This window comes from Protopterus annectens, chromosome 6.part0, assembly GCF_019279795.1.
Source record: "Protopterus annectens isolate FY-2018-M chromosome 6.part0, PAN1.0, whole genome shotgun sequence".
Classification (NCBI taxonomy): domain Eukaryota; kingdom Metazoa; phylum Chordata; order Ceratodontiformes; family Protopteridae; genus Protopterus; species Protopterus annectens.
Genome location: NC_056737.1, coordinates 426958358 through 426981726, shown reverse-complemented (window position 1 = coordinate 426981726; position 23369 = coordinate 426958358). Strand labels below are relative to the sequence as shown.

The window sequence follows — 23369 nt, the reverse complement described above, 5'->3', positions numbered from 1 at the left end:
GAGTCCAGGGCTGATCGAGAAGATAAGAGGTGTAGGAACGGAAACCAAATCTGTCGAGGCCAGTAGGGGGCAATGAGGATCATTTTGCAACTCGATGACTTTGCTTTCTGTATGAGTCTTGGTATAAGGGGAAAGGACGGAAAGGCATAAAGGAGTCCCTGAGGCCAATCGTGGACTAGCGTGTCCCTGGGTAGGTGACCTGGAAGCGGAAGGAGGGAGAAGTAGTTGCTGCATTTGCTGCTGAATGGGGTGGCAAAAAGATCGCAGCAAGGCTGTCCCCATTTGCGGAAGATGAGGTCTGCAACTTCCTGATTCAAAAAACAAGTAATTTCCGTGATATCCCCGAAGTCTCAAAACAACCCACTAAAGTGTAGTGGGTCTAAAAACAAAACAGTGTAAGAAACTTCTCTGTGTGGAAGATTTTCAGTCCATATATTTCTAGTTAATCACTGTATATTAATCAGATCAGACAATAGTAGTAGAAGTAGCGAACGTAAACTCGTCAAGTCAAAAAGTAATAATAGAAAATATATAATTCTACAGCATTACTAAGTATTCGAAAGTAATCCAAGCAAGGCAAGCCGTCTGTTTCCAGTCGAAAATCCTTTATTAAGTACATAGAAAAGCGATCCAAGTAAAGCAAAAATAGAGTAATAATTTCCTCACAAGCTTTCTAAATATATATATATACTTTTTATCAGGCATGGAAGTGGTTTATTGTGCTGTAAAACAAAGTGTTATTGGTACACATGTTAAATTCACATCCCTTCCCCCATCAGTGTGACATTCGAGCTGGTCCTGCCCTACCTAGTAGCTGTCATAATAATATATAGCCCTAATGTACTTTAATGGTACATCTTATTTAACAAAATTATTAAGTAGATTATTAAGTCTGTGATTTTATCTAAGGCAATATACTACAAGGCTGAAAATATATCATCCTTAGTTCATTTTGCGATCAAAAATTATATATAAATATATACATATACATTTTGCATGTAAAAATCAGTTTCTATTTTCATAACCTATTGTTAACAGAGATCGCTTTCGTCCTTCTAGACTTCTTCAGGTCTGTGTACAAGAACCCCAAAAAATTATATAATTGTATAATTAGTATTGTTATTACCATCATTTTGAATAAAGTGGAAAAAAGAGAACCAGAAAAAAATAAAAATAAGACAAAATGTATGTATGATGATGGGAACAAAATATACACTTGTATTTAAAACCAATTTGTAGAAAAAATAAATAAATAAATAATAAAATAAAATACAATTAGTCATGTAAACAATGTGGCAATTTTCTAAGTTCCAGTGCACTTTTAATTGAATAGTAGTAGTTTAGTCCAGGCTTTCTAAAAGAGTTCAGCTTTAATTGCCACATGAGTTCATGTTTCTCCAGAATATTCGGGATGTCTCCTTCAAGATCACCCATGTCTATGCGATCCAGGATCTGGAACTTAAAAACCTGTGCGTCTTTTATGAAGAGAAAGGTGTTTGGCTAGTGCATTATTTTTACATCCAGAGCGGATTTCTGACAGATTACATGAAATCCTTCGCTTGAGTTTATTTACAGTCTTGCCCACATAGAATGCATCACATTCATTGCACTGTGCCCTGTAAATTACTTTTTTAGTGTTACAGTCACTCCCTGCACTGGTTTTAATGATCTTCTATCACCTTGCTGTATAGTTTTACATCTTTTAGTGCTTTTCTCATATGGTCTAGGTTTAAATTCAACAAAACTTCTAATATTCCTGGCCTTCCTATAAACAAATGATAGGGCTTCACCTAAAATGTTAATCAGAAAAGGGTTTCCTGTGACAATGTCCCAGTTTTCTTCAATAATATTTTTGATACTGTGATAATCCAAAGTGTACGTCAGGATGCAGCTATTTTTGCATTTGTTATTCTCTGTGGAATTACTTAACATTTTTCTACTGGGGAGGTTGAGTGAAGGTGCTTCAGTCCTTTTCAGTTCTATAATGGGTTCCAGGATGTTTTTTAACATCTGACTTTCATAGCCTCTCACTAGAAAATCATTCTCTAAGTTGTTCAGGTTTGTCAAAAATGGTTCCATCTCTGTGGTAATTCGAGCTAATCTATAGCCTTGGGATTTCACTACATTATACTTGTTTTTCGTAGGATGTAGACTTTTACTGTGGAGTAATAAGTTAACCCTTGTTGGTTTTCTGAATAGATCAGTGGTGATTCTGTTATTGTTGGTGTCCTTGGAAATCTGCATATCTAAGAAAGTGGTTGAAGTACAGCTATGGGAAGAGGTAAACTTAAGGAAGGGGGTTGTTTGATTGAGGTAAGTGATAAAATTTCCAAGCTGCAAGGTGTCACCTTCCCACACAATAAAGACATTGTCAATAAAATGTAAATAGCATGTGATATGCTGCATGTAATCTGTGTTGTTTAACACAAAGTCCTCCTCCCATTTGCCCAGGGCTATGTTAGCTATGCTGGGAGCCATGGCAGCCCCCATTGCTATACCAGTTTTTTGTTTGTAGTGTTTGCCATTGAAAGTAAAGAAATTGAAGTCCAGTACAAGATTAATGAGCTTGCTTAACTTTTGCAGTTGTGCCTGTGTACCCTGATTATGTTTCTTAAAAGACTCCATAGCTGCTGTTATACAGTAATTGTGAGGGAGCACTGTGTACAAGGATTCCACATCAATAGTTACCAAAATACTGTCAGCTTCCAATGTAATGTTTTTTATTTTCTTCAAAAAATCCATTGAATCTCTTATGTATGACTTATTCTTTTCTGCTAGAGGTTTCAGCAAGTAATCAAGGTAAATGGCTGTGGCTTCAGTAAGGGAACCTCCACTTGCTACCACCAGTCTATAAGGTGGGTCTTCTCTGTTCTTGTATGGCTTTGGTATTCCAAAAAAGTAAGGTAAACGTGGGCATGGGCTCCATAAATAATTATAAAGATTTTCAGTAATAAGTTTTTCTTCCCATAATGTGGTGAGATTAGTGTTCCATAAATCATATGCTCTTTTTATGTCATCCATGGCAAATAACTCATAAAATCTGTTATCCTCCAGCATGTTCTCTATCTTTTGGTTGTAGCTAGTGGTATCAGTCACAAGTATATCTCCTCCCTTGTCGGCCTTCATTACACGCCTGGATTTATCATTGCCTAGCTCAAGCAATGCTTTTCTTTCTCCCTGTGTTAAGTTATAAAGTTTTTTCTTAGGAGGTTTTTTAAGCAGTTTCCTGATATCCATCTCACATTTCACTTCGAAAGCAGCTAGCGTTTGATGTAGTGGTGGACAATAGCTGCTAAGCCTTTTTATAGTTTCATCAATAGGCTTATTTTCAGTGTCATTACTTTTGCCATGAAACTGTACCCTTAAGTTGAGCTTCCTCACAAACATTTTAAGGTCTATCAGAGACCACTCGTAAGGCATCAGGATAGTTCTGCTCATTGTGTCCACCAGAATTTTGGATCGACCCAGAATGTGCATTCCTACTAGAAAACACTTGGTGGAGATAGTCAATTCCCACATTCTCATTGCCTTGCAACAAAGAGGATAAGATCTGGTTCCTCCCTGATGTACCACACCACTGACATATTGTCTGTCTGAACTGCAATAGTTCCCAGAGGAAGGAAGGCATGAAGGGCCTGCAATGCTAACAAGACTGCCCTCATCTCTAGAACGTTGATATGCAATTTGGTCTCGATCAGGGACCACGTACCTTGGAATGTCCTGCCCAAGCAATGCCCCCCCAGTTGGGAGGTGTCCGTGGTCACTGTGGCTTGGGGAAGGGCTGCTATAAAAGTTCGTCCCTCGATTAGAGGAGTGCATCCACCAGAAGAGGGACTGTCTGCATCAACAGAAGATCCAATAAAGTCTACTGAACCGCTAGTGTCCACTGTAGTACCCACATATGCAAACAAGCACAGGGGAGAAGAGTAATAGTGGCTGCCATGGAACCTAGGGCTCATAAAACTGCCTCGGCTGGAGGAAGATGAGACTGAAGTATCACTGACACATGAAGTCGTAAGTTTTGAATTCCCTCTGGAGTTAGAAAGACCTTGGTTTGTAACGTATCTATTCTTACTCCTATGTAGTCTAAGACCTGTACAGGGTCTAGAGAAAAGACCTGGATATGTTGACTGTAATCCCCAGCAAGTCTGAAAATTTCAGGAAATAGTCCCTGGCCTGACAATGTAAAGGCCTGGTGGGAGCGGCAAGGAGCCAATCGTCCAGGGACGGGTAGACCTGTATCCCCTGAAGCCTCAGGTGAGCCACTACTGCTACCATGACCTTGATGAACACCCTGGGGGCTGTGGTGAGACCGAAGGGTAGGGCTCAGAATTGATAGTGATTGGCCCCAAGCTGAAAGCAGAGGACCTCCTGGAGCATCTATGCATCTTTATGTGGTAGTATGCATCCTGGAGATCTATTGAGCACATCCAGTCATTCTCCTGCAGATAAGGCAGACTGGATTGTAGAGTGACCATCCGGAAATAGAAGTTATGTCCTTACCATAAAGTTCCATGTGGAGTGTTCATCTCGCCTTGGTTATTACACATGGGTTCGGAGCCGATCCTCGGCTCCGTGTCGGCCGCCTGCAAGCTCTGCATCGAGAAGAAGCTCGAGATCAACTAATACCCACAATCCCCCTCTGCCTTTACCTCAGATCTAGTTTGCAAGCAAACCAGTCATAGAGAGCACACACACATACCAAATATTTTCCTAATGATAGGATTATCTATATACATATATATATATATATATACATATATACACAAGTGTATCAAATAATACAACTAATGCAACTGCAGAAGGAGAATACTCCAGACCAGGCACCAAATCGAACGCTTCTTCCTAAGGGTGGGAAGGGTGGGAGTGTAATAACCAAGGCGAGATGAACACTCCACATGGAACGTTATGGTAAGGACATAACTTCTATATGTGAGAGTGTTCAATCTCGCCTTTGTTCTTACACATGGGTAGCGCCCCTAGCTCCATGATCCTGAGGAACTCACGGAGAACGTTCTTGAGCACAGTGGAACCAAAGGTTGCCCTATCCCTAGAAACCCTGTCCACTTTGTAATGAGAGATAAATGTATGTGGTTTAGCCCAAGTAGCAGCCGCACAAATCGTGTCTAATGGTAAGCGAGCTGCGTGAGCTAAGGATGTAGACACTGATCTCGTAGAATGTCCTTTAGGTTTGACTGATAATGGTTGATTAGAAGCCTCATAAACGTATGTGATACAATCAGTTAGCCATTTGGAAAGAGTTCGTTTCGTAACTGCTACACCCTTTCTGCTGTCAGCAAAGGCTACAAACAGTTGATCAGATTTCCTGTGATCTTTTGTTCTATCCAAATAAAATCTGAGTTGTCTATGGACATCCAATTTGTGCAACATATACTCTAATTTATTAGAGTGGTTTTTGAAGAAGGTGGGTAACTCAATGGACTGATTAATATTATTAGTAGAGCAAACTTTGGGGAGAAAGGATGGATTAGTGCGAAGGGATACTCTGTCAGAGTGGAAAATTAAATAAGGGTGTTTAATAGAAAGAGCTTGAAGCTCAAACACTCGCCTAGCGGATGTAATGGCCACCAGGAATAGAGTTTTCCATGATAAAAATTTTAATGGGCAAATTGAGGCTGGTTCAAAGGGGGGTAACATCAATTTAGAAAGTAATAGGTTCAAATTCCACGGTGATGTCGGACTTCTAACTGGTGGTCTGATATGAAAAGATCCTTTTAAAAAGGCCTTACAAAGTCTGTGAGCCATAATAGGCGCACCACATTCTTCCACATGATAGTTAGAAATGGCAGCCAACTGCACTCTTAAAGTAGCAGGAGAAGCTCCTTCATGAAACAATTCTGTCAAAAACTCTAAGATCTTGTTCAACGGGGCTATAACAGGATCCAAATTATGTGAATTAGCCCAGAAGACGAAACGTTTCCATTTACTGGTGTAGGTCTTTGTAGTGGAAGCTTTATGAGAAGCCACTAAAATGTTCTGAACCGCCGGTGTAAGGGAATCAGACCTGGCTAGAAAGGGAAGCGGAGCAGCCAAGCTGCTAGATGGAGTGATTCGAGAGATGGGTGAGGGACTCCTGACGAGTGAGTCAGTAGATCTGGCTCTGGGTCCAGCATCCAAGGTCCCCGAATGCGGTGATGCAATAGAAATGGGAACCAAATCTGACGAGGCCAGAATGGGGCAATGAGGATTATCGTCCTCTGAAGGTTGTTGGCTTTCTGTAGAAACTTTGCAATCAGGGGAAAAGGAGGAAAAGCATACAGGAGACCCGGGGGCCAATCGTGCACCAGCGCGTCCCTGGGGACTTCCCCTGGAGGGGGTAATAGAGCAAAGTAGCTCCTGCATTTGGCGTTCATTGGAGACGCAAACAGATCGCAGGAAGGCTGGCCCCACTTGCGAAATATCACGTTCACAATTGACTGTTTGAGGGACCACTCGTGAGGCAACAGTATTGCTCTGCTCAGCCTGTCGGCTATGACGTTGGATGACCCCGGGATGTGCGTTGCGATCAGAAAGCGACCCGTGGACTCCGCCCATTGCCAAATTCTCATGGCCTCTCTGCATAGTTGATAAGACCTGGTTCCCCCTTGCTTGTTTATGTACCAGACTACTGACATGTTGTCTGTCTGAACTGCAATAGTCCCTAGAGGAAGAAGGGGAGCAAAGTGTTGCAACGCTAAAAACACTGCCCTCAACTCCAGAACATTGATGTGCAGATTGTACTCCAGATTGGTCCATTCGCCTTGGACTGTCTGTCCCTGAAAGATGCCCCCCCACCCTATCAGGGAAGCGTCCGTGGTTATCGTCGCTGACGGTGTGGGGAGCACAAATGGTCTTCCGCTGGAAAGGTTGCAAGTCTGAAGCCACCAAGCTAGGTGTGATTTGCATGTGTTTGTTATCAGAATTTCGTGAGTCAGAGGTAGCTGTTGGAATGACCATTGTGCAAACAGGAGCCATTGTAGAACTCTCATGTGCAGTCTTCCCAATGGTATAGCAATGAGAGAAGCTGCCATGAGACCCAAGACCTTCAGAACCAGCTTTGCCGGGACTTTTGGACGACAGCAGGAGAGAAATGTTGTTTTGAAGTGCGACTATCCTTTCTGTAGGAAGCCTTAGAACCAAATGATGCTATCTAATTCCGCTCCTATGAATAAGATATGCTGTGATGGCTGTAGTAAGGATTTTTCGAAATTCACGGAAATTCCTAGGTGAATGCAAAGTTGTAGGGTGTAATCCCTGGCCTGTATCAGTTGACGCCTGGTGGTGGCAGACAGGAGCCAGTCGTCCAGATACGGAAACACCTGGAATCCTAGGCGCCTCAGATGAGACGCTACCACTGCCATGCATTTGGTGAAAACCCTGGGGGCTGAGGTCAGACCAAAAGGCAGGGCTCAAAACTAGTAGTGACTGGCTCCCAGCCGAAAGCGCAAATGATCCCTGGACGCCCTGGCCATTTTGATGTGGTAGTATGCGTCCTTCAGATCTATTGAGCACATCCAGTCGTCCTTCTGTAAGAATGGAAGGATCGATTGAAGCGTGACCATTCGGAACTTTTCCTTCTTGACAAAGGTGTTGAGGTTGCTTAGGTCCAGAATCGGCCTCCAGTCCCCTGTCTTCTTTGGAACTAAAAAGAACCTTGAGTAAGTTCCGAATCCTATTTGGTCCGCTGGGACTGGTTGGATGACTCTTTTTTCTAGCAGCTTTGAAATTTCTATAGCTGCTGGGTCTCGCAGATGGGGTGGTACATCTGGGAGTTTTCTCTTTGGAATGGGGGTGGATAGGAATGGTATTTTGTAACCTCTGGTAACAACGCTTTTTACCCAGTTGTCTGTAGTAATGTTTTGCCAGGCCTGAGGGTACAAAGCTAAGCGACCCCCGACTGCCTCCAGAGCAGGACAGTCGGGCCTCCTCTCAGGAGTGCTGAAAAGGTTTACCAGGGGGGGTATCCCTGTCACCTTGGTTTTGCGGACCCCCTCTGCCGCCCGGGCGGCGTCTTCCACCTCTGCCCCCTCCTCTGCCTCTAGAGGGGGCATCACCCTGTGTGCCTGGGAAAGATCCTTGGGGTTTTCGAAACCACATTTTCCCACCACATTGCCCTTTGGGGTACGGTCTAGAAGGGGTGGAAAAACGGACTCCGACAGCAGACAGAGTCTTTCCCTCCTGTTCACATCGGGTAAGGGTCTCCTTTACTTTAGGGCCAAAAAGTGTGGCTCCATCAAATGGGGCGTTAGTAAAGGAAGACTTGAAGGCTTCCGCAAACGAACATAAGCGCATCCAGGATTGCCTACGAAGAGCAATCGCTGAAGCCGCTGCCCTACTCGATCCTTCGGCTGCGTATGATATCAGCCTCATGGATGAGTTAACAATGGATGTAAGGGTATTTAGATGTGCCGAAACTTTCTCTGAGACCGCAGCATCTGTAGTACCCTGGAGAGTATCTCCCAACTCTTTGACTAGATCCCTCTGTAAGCGTGTAAAATGAGTCAAATAGTTCAGGGAACGCATAGAAAAAGCCGCTGAACTAAATATGCGCTTCCCGTATCTGTCCATAGTCCTAGAATCTCTGTTAGGCGGATGGACAGATGAGGAAGACTCCGACATCTCCTTTTTCGTGGCCGCTGCCACCACCATGGCGTCTACTGGAACTCCTTTAGTGAGGTAAGCCTTGTCTTGGGGTACAGTGATGTACTTATTAGGCTTCCTAGGGACTGGTTCCACCGTGTCAGGTGTCTCCCACGCCCTTCGAGCAATCAACTCCATTAACTCATCGAAGGGCGGAGTGACCCAGGAGGAGGAAGGGCGAGCACCAAATGCCTTCAGCAGTACTGACTCATCCTCAGAAGGGGGAGGGACTGCCAATCACCTCTCTGCTTAAGAATCTCCAAGATGTCGGAAAAGGAGACATCTTCCGTAGGTGACTTTGGGGACCCTTCTGACTCATCCAAGTCAGTATCGGATGTTAAAGATTCCTGTGGAGAATCTAAGTGTCTCCTCTTACACAGTCTTTTCCTAGGGACCTCTTCGGGGGGAGCATCCGAAGAAGCCTCCGAGGAAGAGGGGGCACCCTCCAGGGGTGGCTGAGACACTGGTGCTCGACGCTTGGATGTGGCCGTTGGTGCAGAGGAAGATAACGGTCCTTTACAGGGAGGAGAGGATGCTTCTACTGATGTGGTTGTCTGGGTAGACAACACCTTCCTCATAAGATCGAAGGCCCCCGGGTCCCGAGTCAAGAATCTCCCGGTTCCGAAGAAATGGGAAGAATCCCGAGACAGGCATCAAGGCATCGACCCGAGGACGGAGCCGAATCGATCCGCCGAGGCCCGAGGGGAAGAGTCGGAACCGAACGCCGGTTCGACTCGGCCCCGGAACCAAGGACAGATCGTCGGCTCCGAGACTCCGGTACCGGGTCCGACGGAGTCGAGGTGAAAGGAACAGACCGAGAAAAGGACGGTTCTGGACCCGAGGGCTCCACAACCAGTAGATCAACCTCTTCCGGCTCCAAAGACTGGACAGGTCTCGGAGGAGGAATGGATGGAGACAATGGGAGGCCTTCAAGTTTCGACACCAAATGGGTGGAAACCGAAATAAGCTTGGATAGGGCCGAATGTTCCAATAACTTCTGCACCACACGGTCCACATCGATATCGGAAAGCTTAGAAGAACGGGTCGAAGGAGCCGAAGACGGAGCTGACCTCAATAGTGTCGAAGGAGGGAGCTCCATCACCGCTTCCAAGGCTCGAGGCCCGGAAACTGACACCAGTTGAACACTCGGCCCTGAAGTCTGTGGAACCGGTGATCTAACTTTAGTGGAAGAGCTCAGAGCCGATGACTTGGGCTCCGACGTCTTTGAATCCTTCGAGGACTTGGATGCCTGGTCAGAAGCATCCAGAGCCTCCTGAAAGGAAGGTTTTAATAAACCCCTGTCCATGAACTTCCTGCGCCTATCTGTCATGACCCTCCCACTGAAAGAATGACAAATAGAACAGTCTTCTTGCAGGTGGAGAGGGCCAAGACAGTAGACACAGGAACTATGGTTGTCAGTTACTGACATTTTTTGCCCACACTGGCAACGCTTAAAACCTGATTTGGCCTTTTCAGACATGTCAAAGATAGGTGAAATATAGTCAAATCCAGAAAAAAACAGTCAAGTCAGGTAAAATTGTCAAATCCAGTAATGTGTCAATCCAGTTGTCAAATCCAAAGAGTGGTGGTAGGCCCCGAAGAGAACTCTGACTAAGTTTTATAACTTAAACGGAACCGAGATTTCCCTATACCTTACCACACTCACACAAATTATTATTAAACAGTTTCTAATACTAAGTACCAGAGAAAAAATAAGAATAAAATTCTAAATCTTATCTGAGGTGCTCGAGCTCGACCCAGTGATGCGAACGCTGCAGCGGCAAACTAGATCTGAGGTAAAGGCAGAGGGGGATTGTGGGTATTAGGTGATCTCGAGCTTCTTCTCGATGCAGAGCTTGCAGGCGGCCGACACGGAGCCGAGGATCGGCTCCGAACCCATGTGTAAGAACAAAGGCGAGATTGAACACTCTCACATCTTCTGTTTAGCAACAGACAGGTTCAGGGTGGAAAGGTCCAGAATTGGCCTCAAGTCCCCCCATCTTTCTTGGCATTAAAAAGAACCTGAAATAGATGCCTGATCCAGACTGATCTTGGGGGACAAGCTGGACAACTTGTTTTCTGAGCAGCTTTTCTATTTCGAGCGCTGCTACCTCCCTTTGTGCGGTTTGAACGTATGGGAGGTGATTTGGGGGGGATTGGATGAACCACAAAGGGGATGGTATAACCTTTGGACATTATTTGAAGCACCCAATGGTCTGATGACACAGCATCGAAAGGCAACCCCTGACTGCCTCCAGAGCAGTCAGGCAACCCCTCAGGGCTGTTGTGCGGGCCTGTCCCGAAAATGGTTCTCGAGACCCGAAATTTCTGACCCCCCCCCCGCCTCTGGCCTGGCGTCTGTTTTGTCCCCCTCTGCTTCTAGGGGAAGATGAGTCTTGACTGTCCCTGGAATGCAGACATTTCCGGAACCACATCTTCTTCTGCCCCCGCTGATTCTAGGAAAAGGATCTTTGGGGGTTAGGGAAGCGGAGCCTGACGACAGACAGTGTCTTCCCATCCTTTTTACTCTGGACTGGATTATACCAAACAAGGAAGAGCCATCATAAGGGGCATTCGCAAAAGACACCTTAAAGTGTTCCGTGAACTGATATAGCCTGAGCCAGGCAAGTCGCCTCATGGCAACGCCGGACCCGGCTGCCCTTGACGCTCCTTCAGTGGCATGCAAAAGGAGGTGCATGGACATATTAGAAACCGCTTTGAGAGTTGCCATTCGCATGAAGAATATGCGTTTATCCTCCGGTGACATGGACTCCGGGGCTGATTCAGTGAATTCCTTGACCAGGTCTCGCTGTAGTCAAGTTACGTGGGCCAAATAATTCAGCGCCCTTATAGAAAAGGTAGCTGAAGCATAAGTCCGCTTTCCCAGATAATCCATCGTCCTGGACTCTCGGTCAGGGGGATGGACCGTAGAACTTTCCTGGGCTAGTTCTTAGTGGCAGCCACTACCACCATGGCATCCACTGAGGACCCATTGCTCCAACTAGGTCTGTCTGCAGGACGGCTCAGGATTTTGTTGGGTCACTTGGGGATTGGCTCCACAGTGTCCAGCTCCTTCCATGCCCTGGTGATAATAAGGTCCACCAAGGGATCCACTGGGGGGGGCACACCCAGGAGGGTAGACGGGCCCATGCCGAACACCTCCAGAAATACAGATTCATCCGAGGAAGGCCTGGAGGCAGACCAACCCCCCCCCCTGCTTGTCGGGGTGTGATCTGGGGGAGCCTTCCCCTTCCTCCAAATCGGTATCCTCAGTGAGGGACTCTGGAGAGGAGTCCAGGTGCCTCCTTTTGCACATTCGTTTGCAAGGAATCTCTTCGGTGGGACTCTCCCGAGAGGGCTCGCAAACTACCTGTGGTTCCTCAAGGGGAACCATCTGGGGCATATTAAGCACAGACCATCCCTGCATAGGCAAAATGGCTGAAGACGCATCCAGAGGTGAGGGAGTCTGGGCGGAATCAGAGGATATCGTCAGGGCCTCGATCCACTGGAGAGAACCCTCCCCACCAAGTCGTAAGCTGGGGGGAGCGAGCCTCATGGGAAACTAATAAGGAGGCTGCTCTCCACGGATCCAATGTGGGGATTGGAGCCGAGCCCGATGGAGCTGATATGGCGAGGGGAGGGCCCTGACCCGACAACGTTGGCACCAAAAGAGAATGACCCAACCCCTCATATCAGACACCCAGGTTTCCGCTCAAAGAACCGCTCAGGTCTGAACCAGTTAGATCCGACGCACTCATGGTAATGGCCGGCGTCGAGGTACTATCGGAACCAACCCCCAACTGACTCTGGGACCTCTCGGATCCAAAAACTCCAACCCCAACTGACTCTGGGACCTCTCGGATCCAAAAACTCCAATACTGGGGGTCAGACCGGAGAAGGAGATATCTGGGCAAAAAAGGGAAGTGAGCTCCCCCATCCGGAGGGAGAAGGGGCTTGCAAGACCACCATCTGAATCTGGGTGCGAATAAATCTTTGCATCATTCTGTCCATGTCCGCCTCACTCAAACTTCTGATAGAACGCGACGAGGTCACCAACGCCGACCCTAGGAGAGTCGATGTGCTGAGGCCCTGGAAGAAGGTCTAAGCTCTTCTGGCTCCGGCAAGAATCTGGGCGAGCGGAGCCAAGGAGAAACTGGTCTGAAAACTATCTGCTGTTCTGAAAGAGGACCCATTAGATCAGGCTGGTCCGGGGATCTCTTCCTCCCTTTGTCTCTCTCTCTCTCTCTCTGTCTTTATTTTTCTTCTCTTTTCTAGGTTCCCTGTCCCCAGGCCTGTATACCGGAGGTTGAGTCCCAGCCTGGGAGGGATTAGAAGATACAGTGGCTGAAGAAGCGGTCACGGCCATGACCATAATAGAAGTGGAGGCAGCTGCCTCCGTGAAAGTGAGAAGCCTCTTAAGGATCAATTTCGCCCTGCAATCCTTCAGGGCCCAGGGGTTGAACCCCGCACAAACAGGGCAGTCCGTGGAAAGATGGGCTGCCCCCAAACACACCACACACAGAGTGTGGCCATCGGACGAGGACAACTTATGGCCACACTCTGTGCACTTTCTCAACACCAGTTTTGCTTGCTGATCTGCCATGTCAACAAAGTAAAGGTTCAAGGCACAAAGCCTTAACCTGCCCAACAACAGCACTCACACATAACTCACTAGCAAGGAGGGGAAGGGAGAGAAGGCCTACTCTAACAAAAAAAAAAAAAAATCACATGTTGCAAAAACGAAGAGGAGGAAAGCAATGGGAAAAGGGAACCTGCCTGAACTAAAAGCAAATGAAGAAATTACCTATCACGCTGCGGCAAACGAGATCTGAAGGAAGGAAGGAAGGAGATGGAGGGGTATTATGGGTAAGGGGAGGAGCTTGGAACTCGGATCAGATATTGATGAAGCTGTCATATCGGATCTGGTCCGGATCCGACATCCCACAGGTTGATGATCAAATGAAGTCAACTAGTTCAGATCAGACGTTACTGTTACAAAAGGGATAATTAGTAGGGCTTATACAATATTGCATGACTATAAGAATCAAAGGAAGTTAGAAAAGATTGGGAAGTTTGACTGTAAAAGGAAATTGTGGGGATAATACATGCATAATATTTAGGAGGAGGAGGAGTGAGGTTTAAGAAAAAGCAGGAATTCAAGAAATCATTTAATGATGGACTGATGATAATTAAAAAGAAAGAAAATATACGTGATGTATAAAGTATGTAAATAGAAAAAAATGTTAATATTTTTTTTCTGTTAATGTTTGTCTATGTCTTTAGTGATAATTTAATAAAGGTGCTAAAAAATACAGTAAGACATGGCTGTATTTCTTGAAATTGTGTTCATATCTTCTAAGACGCTCCTCAAAGCATGTTTCAAAACATGAGTCAGATTAGAAACAATCTCATTCATATAACACTTCCATTCAGCATGCAAATATGTAGTAAAGTCATCTAAACTGTAAGCACTTTGTAAAGTAACTTTCTACATAAAGTTTTGATAATTAAAAATTCTAAAGACTAATTACTATACAGAGCCAACTTTTTTCTCTGAGATTCTAACTACTTTTCAATTTTACACAGGATATAGGATTAGAAGAAGCCAAGGCCCTCGTTAGAGTTGGCAGCTGGAGAAACTGCAGTTGGGTCAGTTGACAAAGGATCAAACAGCACTGCAAGCTCAGACTACACCTTGATTTCTATTTACCTGCCTTTTCAGAAAATGGTTCACAAGCCAAAGGGATTTTATATGCAGTTTTATAGACACCTTCTAAGGCTGGTCACAAAGGAGGAACAGACAAAATATTTGGAATAACATCCTCAATAAGATTACAAATTCTGGCATTCTCTGACATAGCTCAAGATTGTTTCCAGTCAAATTTATCTCTAAACCTAGCTATTATCTGTGGAAAGCTAAACACTTGCTTGGGTTTTAAACCTGTTCAACTTCTGAAGAATCGGATTGGATGACTTCTGAGTGTTCACGACTGTCTGCATCAAAGTCCCCATCAAAATCTTCAGCGACTGAGCATCTCTACTGATGGTAGCCCCCATAGTCATAATGAATAGAGGTATAGTCTACGAGAGTAGATGAACGTAAAACATTCTTAGCTAAGGAAACCACATCTGCCCCAATCCAACCAACTGTAGTGTGGTGAAGTTTGTTTCTTCTTACTGAAATACACTAATGAACAAAATATCTGGGGACAGTGTGTTATGTCTGGCAAGACGTTAGTTATCACTGACCTTTTCTGCACCTAAAGGATTTGATTCTCCTGTACTTGAACCTGTTACTGTAGATCAGAGCATGTATATGTACCTTTAAGAAGCATTTCTAGATACAAGCACATGCATATAAATAGTGAGCACATGCAGGCAGCAGTGCCATTTTGAGAGAACAGCCAGAGTGTTAACATGTATGAGTGTGGTAGTCAGTATGTTTATAAGTTTGTTTCAAGTTGCAAAGTCTCATTCCTGATGTGTTTGTGTGGAACAAAGCTGCTTGAACTAAATCCACAAATGTTCGCCTGTTTTATCTTGACCAGACGAGCAACAGTTACTGAACAGCCTGGAGGATATGTCTGATCCCCAAAGCATAGAGGGCTGTGGGCTCATAACAGAGAGTGACAGGGGGAAAGTGGTCTGCAGTCCAACTTTAGGCAACAACATATTCACACGCCAAAGGCTGAGGCTGTTTTTGTTGATTTTTTTTTTTTTTTTTTTTTTAAGGTGCAATTGGATTTGATGGAGGGGGCAGCTATATCAGAATCCATCAAGTCAGGGAAAAACACCAGCCAGAACAATACACTGGCACTATTAAGGGCTGATTAAGGGCAGCAATGACAGAAAATATAAACTATGTCTCTACACAGCAAATGGCCATAACTGCGTAAGATATAGCAGAACTGGTTTAAAATGTGTACAGTACAGTAAACAACATTTCACACTTAGTACCAGGTAAAATACACATGTCTGAATAGGGACAGAAATCAAATATATACCCTTAAATCAAACAGAAACATTTTAAAACAGCATAAACAAACATTTACTTAGAGAGTCTCTTGTCAGAAATTAAAAAATAACAGAAAATGCAAATAAAGCATTTTCAGTAAAATCAGGACGTTAAAATCAGCTATAGCAGTATTAAATCAGAAGTACATACAATATAAATGAAGAAAAAGGTGAAAAATGCAATAATTTCCTGCTGGAACTTCAAAATGAAGATAAACAACAGATGTGATTAAATTCAGGGTCTGCATGCACAAAGCAGTCTGTAGTGTTCAACTACACCACAGAAGTTCAGTTTTTCAACAGAAGTGATAGAACAGTATAGAAAAAAACACATAATTGCTTAAAAGCAGTATTAAGCATACGAACAACACAGTGGTAAGCTAGATTTCCTGGAAGTATTAAAAGCAGTAGTAAACAGCAAAAGCATATCAAAACAAAACATTCTCACACACACACACTATATATATATATATATATATATATATATATATATATATATATTAACAGAAAGAAAGCAAAAGTATATAATAATACAGAGAAAGGGAAGTTTACAATAGGATCTTATCAGAGTCTTGAAGCTGTAATTCACCAAAGCAGGCTGCTGAGGAGATTCAACTGTGCGATTCCCATAGCAGGCACTACAAGACTGAACAACTGACTCCTGTGACTATTGTTAGGCTTCTCCTGATGGGAGGGGCTTAGCCAATCTTCTTGTCACAGGGAGTCAGAGGAGTGAATTCTGAGCTCTGCAAAGCTACCAGCCAATGCTACTTTGTGCAGGCACAGAACCCATATGCCACTAAGGCAGTATGAATGATGAATATCTGATCCTAACTGATCATACCTAGTGCTAATAAACTGTCTTTCGGCTTTTCCCGGTTAGGGGTCGCCACAGCGGAACTCCAGTTCGCTAATGATTGGCAGTAGATTTTTACGTGCTGGCTTGCCGGGCCTAATGCACAACCTTCAACGAAGGAACGCCCATTCACGCATGTCGACACACAGAAGACGCTCTAACTGAGAATCGAACGTGCAACATCTAACTGTGAGGCGACAATGCTACCGCAGCACCACCACTGCAGTATACCTAGTGTTAATAGTAATAACAAAAAAGTTTCAGTAACCATTTATGATGCCAAAAGTGGAATTCTAATCAACCTGCTGCATGTAAATATTCCAGGTTTATGGGATGTTTTGCAAAGCCATCTAGTTGCAGTGATTGTACATAGTATGAACATGTCAAATAAGCATTCTTCTAAACCAAGTCACTTACTTATCCTGTTTCAGTCTGTCCTCTGTACTTCATGACACACTTATATAGTCTTGCAGAAGTATTTATCAGAGTAATAGGTGTTAAACAGTACACAGTTCTTTACATTGAGAAAAATGTCACAAAAATAGATAATATGTGAAACATTACTTAAGGTGTCTATATGACTTGAAAAGAGACACTATTAAGTGAGCGAGTCATACGATACTGCATTCTGCATCAGTCCGAAGTAAAGCTTGATGGTATTAGGGTCGCTGTGCATACCTTTTAATCTTTCATTTAGACAATGAATATATGTGTACATACACTACAATGATGTTTCTCATAAAATTATTCTGAAACTTACCATATGAATAACTTCATTTATGACAATGTCTTTCACTTGGTTCATTTCAATAAATGTTGTGCTCTCCCGGCCAGAGGCATAGGATGCAGTCATCTGAATTCCAAGTGAGCCAATAATTAATAAGGACTCTTCATCTATTTTCATAAAGTGCAAGTACACCATCAGTCCTACAACAGTTAGAATTATAGCAGCAGACAAAACTCCAGTGTTCTAGAAAAAATATATACATTAAATGTTATTTAACATGCAATATTATAAGGACTTGATCAATGTTGTCAAGACTTTTCAGCTGCATTCTCATCTATAACAAGTACAATACTTACTATAATGTGATGCAGTAACAATTTGAAATTAAAATGTGCGTATTAAAGTACTCTTGTGCTGGTAAATACTTGCATATGTCTGTAACTAAATAAATCATACATTTTATATACAATACACACAAATGCACACAGACACATATATGACACACACACACACACACACATATATATATATATATATATATATATATATATATATTTGCATATGCATAAATAAAGATACACACAAATGTTTATGTAAGCAGATAATTGTAAGATAAAAATAATAGACCATAATCAAGTTTAAAAAAATTGAAATTGCAATGATTTAAATGTGAAACCAGCACAATGGAAATAATCACAAATTAAAAGAAAACAACACTGCACTTCTGATCATTGCAAAAATCAAACAGAAGCAATCACAAATGCAAGAAAAACAGCCTTGCACTCGCAATCTTACAAATCACACATTAAAATCTGAAAAATGCCTTTATGGTGGGAGGGGGTTGCCCTTCACCTCCCCCAACACAGAGACTTCACCCTCATACCCCTTTACTTAAACACACACACACACACACACACACACACACACACACACACACACACACACACACACATATGTATGTATATATCTCCAATGTCACACAACTGCAAGAAAAGGACAGGACAGTGGTGATTCAAAAAATACCAAGACAGCCAGGTCTGGTGGCATGCAGGAATAAAGCCCTAACTAAACCTTAAGTGTTGGATTACAGACTTGGGTGCCTGACAAAGCTGGGAGAAGTGACCGTAAGTGGAAGGAAAGATGAAGCCAGTGAAAGATGAGGTAGGTGCCTGTGTACGTGTTTAGACATAAGATGACTGGACAGACTGGAAAGTTCTGCTTGAAGATGTATATGGGATAGCAATGATGGCATGTCATTAATGTACATGACATTGGAATATTTATCCAGTGCACTGCTGTACTAAAAGAATTTTTTTAACCTGCGTACTAGGTATGTGACAGCCCTTTACAAGTTTTTTAGATGTGAAATCATTTTAAAAAGGATGTCTCATAAAAGTCTGAAGAAAAACTTGTTGCTTGATACTTCACATTATGTTTAAATGCATGAAGAAAATATTTGCCAGTACTTTGAATGTTACTGCAATGATGTTACCTAAATGTGCACGCCAGTTATTGGACTTTAATTATTACCTGAACTGATGATTAAGAAAAACAAGATTTGTTCTGTTAGACTAATTTATACAGACTACTTACCTGTTTTTTAGAAGGCTCCTGGACTTGAAACAGTTCTCATTACTTTCAGGCATTAAGGTTTACATGTGAAAGTTGGTTCCTTTAATCCACTGAGATGCTCACGAAGCAAGCATTTACTAAGAAACAGGCTGAAGAGAAACCTTACTGTCTGATTGCAAATTATGGTCAAGTACTTGGGAAGACATTTGCAAATTATTTAAATACTTCCAGAATGATATTACCAAAATGTGTAAATCAGTTACTAAATTTGCAATGTTATTTGAGCGGATAATTAAGAAAATGTTAGCTTGTTCTGTTTAGTTTATAGAAATTGTTTAAGAATGTTCTTGGACTTGAAAACTTTTTTTTTTGTTTTTTTTTATGTCTTTTTGAAACATTAAGATTTACATTCAAATGTTAAGAAGTTTGTGGATATAAGCACTAAGAAGTTTGTAATGTTTCCTTAAGTTAAGTTCCAAGGACAAAATCTTAAAAAGCCAATAGCAAGAAAGAAAAAACACGAAAGGCTTCCTCCTCGGCTAGAACCATAAAACACCAAAGATATCCTTAAAAAACAAATTTGAAGACCACAGCTGCAATAAAATATCCTTTTATTCTCAGACAAAGGATTTTGCCCCACAAATAATGGAACTTCATCAGATAATACAATTTCCTAACAAGAATCCTTTTAAAAAACTTTTATCCAATAAAAATGCACATATCAGCAAACACCTACATAAAGTATCCAATAGGGTTAATGACGTAATTGAATGACATAAGCTGTATGCGAGCATCCCCCATCACATCAACTATTAATAATATTTAAGCAATCAAAACATGTATCGTCAATTCATTTTATCCAATAAGAATAGTTTATTATCAAAAACATTCAAACCCATCTATGTCAAGCAAAGTTCTTCCTTAGCACTCTTTAAGAAAAATCTTGATGAGTGGATGAGAAATAGGAAATACACCCCGGGGATCACTTCTGTGTCTCTGCTTGACAGTGGCACAGGAAAATAACTTTCTTGGGTGGCGTAAGCCATGGAACCTTGCTGGCTAGGCTTACATAGGCCCTTGGGCCGATAGCCTAGTATCGACCTATGAACCCACACATTATATATGTAAAAAATCGAAATGATTTATTTAATGTTCCAAAATTACAAAATCCAAATTCATCTATTATGAATTGCTTTACAGGTCTTCACAGAAGGTTTAAAATTGGATGTATTAATGATGCAAATTTCATATAGGCAGAGCTTTTACCTACATGTCAAGAGTATCGGCTAGAAAGCCAACAACATTGTGTAACATAAATAGTGACAAAGGCCATAAATCCACATCATCACCATTGATATTTGTAATTTTATTAATGTTATTATGTTACATACCAAATGCGCCTACATCGTATTGTAAACTTGATGATGTTTAACCAATAAAGACCATCAAGTAAAGCGCAAATACTAATCAACTTTGATAAACCATAAATCAACAAAGAGGCTTGTTAACCTAATTGGACTTGCATCTATAAGAATATAACAAGAATTCCAACCTGATACACTCTTAGGTGTAAATTAATACCCTAAATAACCAAAATTATATATAGTTATTAATACATCGAATGGAGAATTATTATGTAGCCTATCAGATCGCATAAAATGGTGTGATCACCAATGATCTTAAACTAAGGCGTATATCACCCTATCTTGTCTGGATTATGAATAATTTACTATTAGGGCTATAAGATCGCATATCCCAGTGCGATAATCAATCTGACAATATTAGCCTTCAATCTATAGCCCAATCATTTGATCGCATATACTAATAAGAATGCAATCAAAAGTTTACTTAAAAGGTGTACTGGCCATTTCCAGGCTCGACAGTAAAAGTTGCATACTTATCTTTTAGTTTCGCATATTTAAATGCGATAACCAAAAAGCTATTACTATACTGAAAGGCCTAAATAGCTCGCAAAGCTTAGGGGCATATTCACATCTAGATCAGGGGAGGTCATCGTGCCTCTTTACTCATCCCTCATCAGGCCCATAATTGAGTACAATGCCCCTTTTGGGATGTACCTTACCAGACACCTGCAGCAACTGGAAAGACCCCCAAAAGTACCTCACCAAGAGGATCAAAGGGCTCAAACAGATGCCATATGATGCCCGGTTAAAGAAACTCCAGATCTACTCAGTGGCATACCGCCTGCTCAGAGGCGATCTGTGCCTGACGTATAAAGCCATGTCCAACCCGGAATTAATGGACATGCTGCACCTCAGAAAATCCAAATCCCATCGAGCTACGCGCTCGAGAGACTTGAACCTCAGCACTGAAATAAATAGGACATGCTGGAGGGACAGATTCATAACCCACAGGTTCCCTTCACTCTGGAATAAAATCCCAGTCCAGGTTAGGCAGAGTCCCTCATTGACTCTCTTCAAGAGGAATCTTGATGAGTGGATGGGAGATCGTAGGTTTACCCCGGGTATCACTTCTGTGTCACTGTTAGACAGAGGCACAGTATACTACCCTCGAAAAAGGGCATAGCAAAATTAATTTAAAATGGGTGACGAAAGCCAACACACTCTGGCTAGGCTTATAAATGCCCTAGGGCAGATAGCCTAGTATGAACCTATGAACCTATGAACCTATAACCTCTACAAAAGTCAATCAAATGACGGAATTAAACTTAACAGCCAATCGCTGTCCGATTGCAAATACATATTAAATAAAGAACACGCCCATTCTTAAGCACGACCTCTAACTGGCAAATAATACACCAATAGAGTCGCATATTGTGGCTTATAGGCCAATACCCTTTAAGCGAACACTGAAGCATAAAGAATATAGTAACCAAAAAGCTATTTATGCATTGAAAAGCCTAAATGACTCGCAAAACTTAGGGCCATGTAAACTATTCAAAAAAGTCAATCAAATGACACATTTAAACTTAACAGCCAAGCACTGTTCGATCACAAATACATATTAAATGAAGAGAACTGCCATGCCCATTCTCAAACACGACAACTAAATGGTCATTTATTAACCAATAAAATCGCGCATCATGGCTTAAACGCCAATACCTTTTAAATAACCACTAAGATATAATAAATGGTCATAACAACTTCCATCATGGAATGGATGCAACATAAAATTAGTGCAATCATTCATATTTCCTAGCAAGGTCAAATCACTCACTTATTAAGAAACATTATAAAGGAATCGTAAGGCAAAAAGAAACCTTGATATGTCTTCAATAACCAATTATAGAACACATTCAGGCTTAACAGCCAATCGCTGTCAAGGTATAAATCTAAATTCAAAGAAGAAAATAAACACACCCATTCTTGAATGAAGCATCTATATGGTTATAAATAAATCAATAAAATTGCATATTGCAGCCCAAACACCAATACCTTTAAGACAAACACTAAACTATAATAAATAATGACATCGTCCATCATAACATATATATAATGTAAAATTAAACACGAACATTTATATTTTCTTTCAAAACCAAATTGCTTACTTATGAAACAATACTTCTAAATTCCAAACAAACTTTATCTGCAATTGGCTTTTAATTTAAGCAGGCATGCAACCGAAGCTGTCTTATTTAATCCTGGCCAGCAGTGTGCAGCAAGCCGCAATTGCCATGATAGTTCAGCCTTATCAAGAGGTAAAGGCCAAGCCCCACTTCTATCTAGTTCGGAAAACAACTTAAAACAATGACCACTATTTTCTAAAATATGTCTGTATAAGGCATTGGTAGTTTTATTAGAACGAATATCTGATAAATGTTCACTACTTCGGTTTTTAAGTTTCCTTTCTGTCTTGCCCACATAAAAACAAGGACAAGTTGAGCATATGGCGCAATACACCACCTTTTTAGTATTACAACAGGGTTTACCATAGACGTATATTGTTAGATAGTTAATAATAACTTGGCTTGTGGTTAAAATGTGCTTACAGAAAACACAAGCCCCACATTTAGTCATACAACCCTTATTAGACAGGGGCTTAGAATATTCAAAAATATTTTTCAAATTAAGACCCCTTTTAAACGCAGTACTGGGTTTGTCTCATTGATTTCTAAGACTAGCGTCATTCATTAATACATCCCAATTTTTCATGTAAATATTCCTAATGGCATTACTATCATCACTAAAAGCTGTGATGAAAGCATTGGTGTACGTATTACGCTCTTGTTTATTGGAAAATTCAGTTTCTATCAGATATCTCCAGAGCAATATCAGAGTCATTTGCTTCAATTGGATCCAAGTTAAACCTATCTTTTACTTCTACCATACATTCAATAAAAAAAGGCTCCAGATAAAAAACGTTTTCTTGAATAGAGGTTAACAATTCACATTCTTCCACAAATTCTGACCAGTCTGTGACCATACAAGCTGCTCGGACTAATTGTCCTTTTACAATGGCTCATTTTTGGAAAATTGGATGATTACTTTGAAAATGAAGAAACAAATTTGAATAGGTTGGCTTTGGCTACATCTTAGATACCAGTCTGTGATTTTTGTTATCCTTCCTTAATAATGCATC

The 23369-nt window shown here is 42.0% G+C and overlaps 1 protein-coding gene across 1 annotated transcript in view; it reads right to left on the bottom strand.

Moving 5' to 3' along the window:
- PIGH (phosphatidylinositol glycan anchor biosynthesis class H) overlaps positions 1-23369 on the bottom strand; it is a 434798-nt gene that overhangs the window by 353010 nt on the left and 58419 nt on the right. Inside the window, exon 2 of the mRNA XM_044074170.1 lies at positions 17271-17480. Coding sequence (XP_043930105.1) covers positions 17271-17480 — 210 coding nt within the window. The remainder of the gene's footprint in view (positions 1-17270; positions 17481-23369) is intronic.